Here is a 7658-nt window from a genome sequence, read left to right as displayed (position 1 = left end):
TTTTGGACGACATACTATACTATGACTTTTTTGACCAATTTTGGACGACATACTATACTACGACTTTTTTGACCGATTTTGGACAATATACTAACCTATGACTTTTTTGAATGATTTTGGACAACATACTAACCTATGACTTTTTTGACCGTTTTTGGACGACATACTATACTATGACTTTTTAGTGTCATTTTGGACAGCCCTTTTGTAATCCAGCCAATGTGGGTATCAATTACAGTAAATGAATACAACTAAAAACTTTACCAATGAAGGGCCTCTTTATTAAAATGCTTCAAAAGAACAAACAAATGAAGCTGGTATAATATTGTGAAACATATACACACACAAACTTCATTCAGCAGGAGTGAAAACAAAGCATAAAACTCTGGTAAAAATGTTGGTACACTCCAGGTGCCTGCAATGACATGTCTGCATTGCAAAATCAAAAGTGATGAAATGCATGTTTCTTGAAAACTGTTTCAACCTCAAGCACAATTAAAAAGAAAAAAAAGGATTAAAAGGTGGAGACATGTTATCAGATCTTGATGAAAGTCATCATGATAACACAATTTTTTTTTAAATGTAACAACTCATATGAAAATAGATTCTACACAGACATCAAACTCACATGCAGAGCACAGGTGAGTTAGAACGCTCCTCGGTATCCTGATTTAAACTTAACAGTACATACCTTCATGTGCAAATTAATAATCCAAACACAAATCTCGACATTACAGAGGCAGACTCTTTCTGAATTAAAGTACCAGTACAAAAATAAGAAATAAACCAAACACAGACTGGGACATATTCAAATAAAGACAGCTCAGTCTCAGGCTTGGGCTTAACCCAAAAAATATAAAACAAGAAAAAAAAAACACAACTTTTTTTCACCAATAATCACATCTTATACTGTGACATTTTCAGAAAAAAAAGAATAGCAAATTCTCTCATATTAATGAGAAAAATATGTCATGTTCACATGTTCTTAGCCCTAAATACCTAATCCAAACAAACTCCAAGTTTTTAAAGCACATTCAAACCATCAGTGATCAGCACAACGCTGACTGGATGACAAACATGAAAACATGTTGTTCGTTAGTTTAGCACTGCAACACAAACACACACTGTTAATACTGAGTGGTACACCAGTCAGCTGTAAGACCCTACAATGATCAAGTGGCTGATCTATCATTTATTAGCTGCTGTACTAAAGACATACTAAACTGTGACGTTTTTGAGGGACTTTGGACAATGTACGGTGACATTTTGGAGTGATTCTAGACGACATACTACACTATGATGTTTGATTCTGGACAACACACTACACCATGATGTTTTTGGGATGATTCTGGACAACATACTAAACTATATACTACTGTTTTTGGGATGATCTTGGACGACATACTAAACTCTGACGTTTTGGGGTGATTTTGGATGACATACTATAACATTTTGGGGTGATCTTGGACAATACTAAACTGTTGAGAGAAACTTGAGAGACACAGACAGTGACATGTAGTGACAGAAACATACAAATGTGATAAATAATGTGAACATAATTACCGATGCTCGTTACTGGAGGGAAGTGTGTGCCCGCTATATTGCGTAAACACCTGGCCTGCAGGGTTTTATGAGGTCTGCCGTCAGCCACCGATGGATTTCTCCTATTTACTGGGCACAAACTGTACATTCCTACGAAAGCTGAGAACGACACTATGATCACTACTGTATTTTTCATTCTTTTATCGCAAGATCACAGAGGAATGATCTTGTATTACAGGATAACAAGGCTCATTTTCTTGTAATAAAAAAATATAAAAGGCTGTTCCCTCTGCTGATCTGTTTTTATGCCAGTAGCTGAAAATGTTACAAAAATGAGAATCTACTGATCAGGCTGTAGTTCAGTCAACAAGGAACACAAGCACATATTCATTTATCAATTTGATTATTCCGTAATCTCAAGATGACAAAATGGAAAAATATTGTTGTGTCAATGGCCGCTCTAAGTTTCCGTACATTCCTTTTTTTTACTTGATACATTTAGACTCTCAGGGAAAAGAACAATTGCTGGTTACTCCTCAAAGCTGATAGATAAAACAAACCACAGCTAAAAATGCTACTGCTATGTTACTGGTGAATACTGTTACATTGCGTCTCAGAGGTGAGGGAGGAACAGAAAATGTCAGTGCCACATACAAAACCACAAAAACACACCAACTTTAAACACAATGACAGTGATTTGCTTATGCTGGTGAGCAGAAATCCACTTCTACAGTTAGTAGGGCCAGGTCCCACTGATTTAAAAAAACAAAAACAAAAAAAAAACAGGTAAACCATAAAAGTCAAAATGAAATCATACATCTGCCTTTCAGCTTGGTGGTTCCTGGGCCTGCCGTGTTTATAGGTTCACTTTTCTCCTTACGTGAAGTCTTACACAAAAGAAATCTATCAATGAATCAATTTCCGATTGAGTTTTATCAGAAAAAATATTTTTATCAACCCAGCCCTAACAGCGATGTTTGGTCAGTATTAAAAATGTAGAATTAAGCCATGATGATATAAAACGGTGCAGGACACCAGTTAACGAGAAGCAGAGACCCCAAGACTAGAAAATCAAGTGTATCACAAGTTAAGGCTCTACTCTTTTCCTCCAGTGTAGCAAAGTACTGACTTTTCAATATAAATCTTGTTTTTTATTTTTTTTTAATCTGAATCTTTACACAACGTCAGAGTAGATAATGGTAGATAAATCCATCATAGATTAGGATACAAAGCGAACAAGATTCTGCTGTAATATTTATGAGTGTTCCACTGGCTTTGTCTTATTTAAAGGCCTGTATTCATGGCAGCGTTTTTGATGTTTTATGTTCCTACTGTGACCTATCAAAATGTCTGCCCGTAGGTGTGAAGGTTTTTTCCCCTGTGGAGCAAAAAACACCCAACAGTAAACAACACCAAGCTGTAAACACTGTAAACACAATAGGATATCGTGAGGATTTGAGTCCAGGTGGTCTCATGCTACTGGTTTGAGAACTGAACGCAAACATCTTCCTTCTTTTGTGAGCTCTCTGGTGAAGCACATGGACGGCAGGGGGATGGCCTCCTCCCGGCGAGTGATCGTATTGAACTTGCACTTCTTGAGGTGGTCAGCCATGCTGGAGATGTTTGCAAACTTCCACTCGTTCACTGTACCGAACGCAGTGCTGAATCGCCACACCTGAAAGACAAGCGCAACGGATTAATTACAGCTTTCAGTTTTTCCATCAATACAACAGACAAATCAGTCTGAAAGAGTAAAATACAAGGCCAACCTTATCTGTGATCTGCCAAGTCGGTGATCCATCAGCACGCTGTTTCTTCTCCCACAGCAGGACGACCATGCCGCGCATCAGGAGCAGGCTCGAACACACATCCCTCATAGTGCGGGATACTCTGGATAATTGGCACAAGCTGAAGCTGTCCAGGAAGCTCGCTATATGTTGCAAAACCTCAAAGGGAAGACCGCTGAACTGATCGCACTGCACGGCAAACTGGCGCATGTGTCTTGGAAGTGTGTCCCCATTTCTTAGAGGTAGACCAGGCTGAACCCCAAAAGAGCCGAGGTGCCTGTCATGGATGATTCGGAAGCCCTGTACAGACGGGCAGAATCGTCTCTGGGAGTAGGTACAGCCATAGTAAGCCAAGGGGCAGCGTTGCTCCATCCAGCCGTTGAGTCCAGCGTGGATGTCCCCGTGAACATTTTTGAAATGAGATGAGAACTCATCACGTCGGAACAGTTGCCCGCACACAAACGTGAACATGGAGCGCTGCTTGGTTTGGTATCGGGCAAAATATTCGAGCACAAGGTCCAGCCTGAGAGTGTGGAAGGGACTGGGGCTGGAAAGCTGTGGGCTGGCGTGATCACAGGCTGAGGCTGACGCAATGTCCCCCACCATGGTGTTGGTTGCAAGAATGGCTGAAGGGAAGGAGAAAGTCTGAGTACCAAAGTCAATGTGGTAGCCATCCACAAATCTGCTGTCTGAGATCCCTCTGCCTCCTGGAGAGTCACCGAGACAAAACAGCAAAGCTGCAGTAATGAGGTCGATGCCGTGGAGACCCATGGGGTCTTCAGCTACCTCTAGGTCAGATGTGTCGACTGCCTTGTCCTCCATCTTTGCTCGGAAGAAGTAAGGGTCTGACTGCAATGCCTGCCACCGATCGATTGTAAATATACCTCTAAATACTTGAAAATTCTGTGATTGACGCTCCAAGAAATTACGCCTGAATGCAGGGGATAAATATTGCAAAAAGTGACCTTTCACGTGATGAGACAGCAGGAATGGCATTGGGGGTGTCACTGGTGCTGGCTGAGGTACTGTAGGCAACAGAGCTACAACGGGCAAATAATCATGCGACGCCTCCGGCCAGACATGGTTGGAATCATTTAGTGGCTCCTTAATCCTATCTTCCTTTTCATCAAAAACCAACTCTACAAAATCATCATCTGCCCAGCCGATACCATTTTCCTCTCCATCTGTCCCCACAGCGCAATCAACTCCACCTACTGCTCCAATCTCACAGTCTGAATCAGAATCATTCTCTTGCATATCTACATTCCTGCTTCCCTCTGCAACATAAACATTATGATTATCGCCATTCTCTCCACTGTGGAGCACTCCATTCTTATCAGGCTTTTCCCCATTTAGATTTCCTACAATTACATCAATATCCTTGGAATTCGAGAGAATGTCCAAGGCCACTGCCAGACTTCTGCTCGCCCCCATTGAGGCATTATACATCCCAGTATAGGGCTCTTCTTCCATTTGTACTTGTTTATTATCTAATCCCGTCTCTAGTAAACCTGATGCTGTGTCCAACTTATCACCGTCATCGCCCTTTTTAACTCCATTCTTCGACACAGTGGACGTAGCTCTCAGGGACTCCAACAACATTCTCTGATCCTGCAGAGCCAAAGCCATGTCTAGCTGCTCCACCTCATCAAAGTCTTTGCTCAAGTTCTCATAGGACTTGCGATCAGCATAGCTGATGGGCCAGCGGTTCCACTCCATAGTACAACATACTATACTGGCTGGGCAAGTCTTAAGATGTTGCGCCATCCTGGTCCTTGCAATGGTGAAGGGGCAGCCAAACTCGTGGTTCAGGCATGGCAGACGCTCATGAGGACAAAGCAGGCGATGTTCTTCGAGTTTGCACGAATGGAAAACTGCACCGCAGATGAGGGGACAGCACATGAGGTTGCAAGACACCCCGGTTTCTGGTCTTACCATGCATCTTCTGCTGATGCATTTGATGCAGTGGGGGTGCAGGTTCTCCATTATACTGTGCAGCTCCTTGCCAAACAGGAAACGGGGGTGAAGAGTTTGACCCTGAAAAGTAGACAGGAAAACAAGGTTCACAATTATGAAAAGACAACAAAAAATGCCAGATAACAACAATGTTTTTGGGTAAACATTGGCACTAAGCATGCTGGTGTAACATTACCCCATGGATATTACATGCACAACACAGTACACTGATACAGCACACGTGAGCTCCCATGTCTTGAAAGTATTCTGTTACTTTTCCTCACATGTGTGTCTGTTTACTAAATCTCGAAGCCAGAGGTCACTAAATGTTAGACCAAATTAACTGGTGCTACTTTTCTGGCCCTTATAACACCAAAAGGTCCAGGAATTTTGTGGTTTCAATTTAAAAACTGACAACAAACAACATTATTTCATTATACTTTGCTACATTACACTATTTGCTTTAAAAGACGGTTGTTGAATAAGCACAAACAATGCAACAAAGGGTTTTGTTATAAATTGCACTTGTTAAACAATATTAAGTTGTTGACCTTTGTTCGAGGAAACATTCTCTGTCTGAACCGCTTGGAATTTTAATTAACTACACCTGCTTTAGGCTATTCAGTATCATTCCACAACACCATTCTTGGATATCATAGTGACAATTGCTCTTCCAAGACTTCAGGGAAAAGCCTGACCCTCATCCATCAGATACCAGAACTGTCCTTCACTCATGGAGTTTGGAGACAAACCCTATGAGAGTTTCAGCTTGTCATTCAAAGTGACCCCTGACCATGGTAAATCCCTCTGAGATCATAGCCCCGGGTTTATTTGGTGGTGTTACTTGTGTGGTGAGCTAATGAATGCGGACTCAGCAGAGAACCAACCGAATTAAAGACCCACAACAATGCTGTAAGACTGAACACACCTGTGGTAGCCAAAATAGCTAGTCAAAATAGCTGATATTAGTAGTGAATTTCTTCCAGGTCAAAATGAACATATACCTATAATTTAGGTGTAACACTGCTACCACATTCTGTCCATATTTCCAGTTTAAAAAACAAACAATATCTATATCGTTATTTTTAGACCCCTTTAACTGAATGTATACCAAGTCAAAATAAATGGAAGCTGTGCTCAATTGAAGGTATGCTGTAGATATCTAGATATCTCAAAGTGGAACTATGGATAATCATAATGTATTAGTAAGTATTTTCTGAGGAATTAACTCATACGGAAGATAATATAAACATTGATTCTGCCGAGTCAAAACCGAATGGACAGTCAAACTATTTTGAAAGACAAGTCGACATTATTTGTTCAATAAAAATTGTCAGAATTAGCCATCAAAAGTTAAACCGGCTTCTTGCCATTGTTCAAGTGAGTGCAACCACTGCCAACAGCAGCAGCTCGCTGGCTAAATTACGCAAGTATTAAACTAGAGGCAAGGTTAGCAAACAGCTAAAAACACAAACAAACACAGCAGCCGGTTCTTATTATTTTCACCAGACACAAAGTTTGAACTCGTATCATTTCAATGGCAAGTATAAATACGCGTTATTTTAAGATACGTGTGCAACATACAGAGTGAAATGACATGCCACCTAACTTTTAGAAGTTTTAATAAAAGAGCATCAACAACATGGCCAGGCAAGTTAGCATTAGCGTTAGCTACATTTCGTTAGCATGGCTAGCTGCTCGCTTCCAGAAACTGCTTACCCGAGTTCAGCGGGATCCCCGGGGGGATTTTAACAGTATCTCTTTACTGCTGTCAGCTGCGTCAACATCAACAGCACCCGGAACTATATCCACAAAATCATCTCGCGGTGTTAAATTTGTCCAAGTCGTATTAAAACATGAAGTAGCAGCAAGTGTTTATGGTCTGCAGTAAAGTCCTTCGATGCTGCTCTGAGTCGGTCCGGTCGGAGTTTGTGTTGGTTGGTCATTGGTGCGCACGTCGCACTCTTACGTCATCACGCAAGACGTAAAATGACCACTCAGTATTATGGACGAAGAGCATGATGAGCCTGAACTGAAATAGAGAGGGGGAATGCCCGGAGCACTGATTTACATTTACCACTCAGGAACTAACATGTGCCTGTGATGGCTCTGCATTTCAATCGGTCCATAGTCTAATCTCTTAAAACATACATTTAAAAAGAGTGTGCTTGTAATACTGAAACTGTTCCCCCACAATATGTAAATCCACATATTAAGGGGAGGATTTGTATTACAATCTATACAATCTAGATTAAAATCTATAAATATCAATTAAATGTCGGCCCCTGTTTTTCAAACCTGGAAAATATGATGTTCTCAAATGTTTTGCTTTGTCCACAAACCAAAATGAATCAGTTTTAATGATTTCTTTGT

General features: G+C 41.0%; 1 protein-coding gene across 1 annotated transcript; it reads right to left on the bottom strand.

Annotated features, from left to right (window-relative positions):
* Positions 1-256: 256 nt before the first annotated feature.
* Positions 257-7207, bottom strand: fbxo30a (F-box protein 30a). Its single transcript, XM_044048083.1, has 3 exons — positions 7005-7207; positions 3312-5366; positions 257-3217 (listed from the first exon to the last, which is right to left on the bottom strand). Exons 2-3 carry the CDS (start codon positions 5313-5315, stop codon positions 3014-3016), a joined length of 2208 nt encoding a protein of 735 aa, XP_043904018.1. The 5' UTR covers positions 5316-5366; positions 7005-7207; the 3' UTR covers positions 257-3013.
* Between the last annotated feature and the right edge of the window lie 451 nt (positions 7208-7658).

This window comes from Solea senegalensis, linkage group LG16 (genome assembly GCF_019176455.1).
Source record: "Solea senegalensis isolate Sse05_10M linkage group LG16, IFAPA_SoseM_1, whole genome shotgun sequence".
Lineage (NCBI taxonomy): Eukaryota > Metazoa > Chordata > Actinopteri > Pleuronectiformes > Soleidae > Solea > Solea senegalensis.
This window is presented reverse-complemented; position numbering and strand designations above follow the sequence as displayed.

Bases quoted from the DNA above. Each gene is read 5' to 3' on its own strand.
- fbxo30a (XM_044048083.1), bottom strand. From the start codon at position 5,315: ATGGAGAACCTGCACCCCCACTGCATCAAATGCATCAGCAGAAGATGC. The intron at 3,218-3,311 runs GTTGGCCTTGTA...CTTGTCTTTCAG, and splicing joins CTTGGCAGATCACAGATAAG to GTGTGGCGATTCAGCACTGC.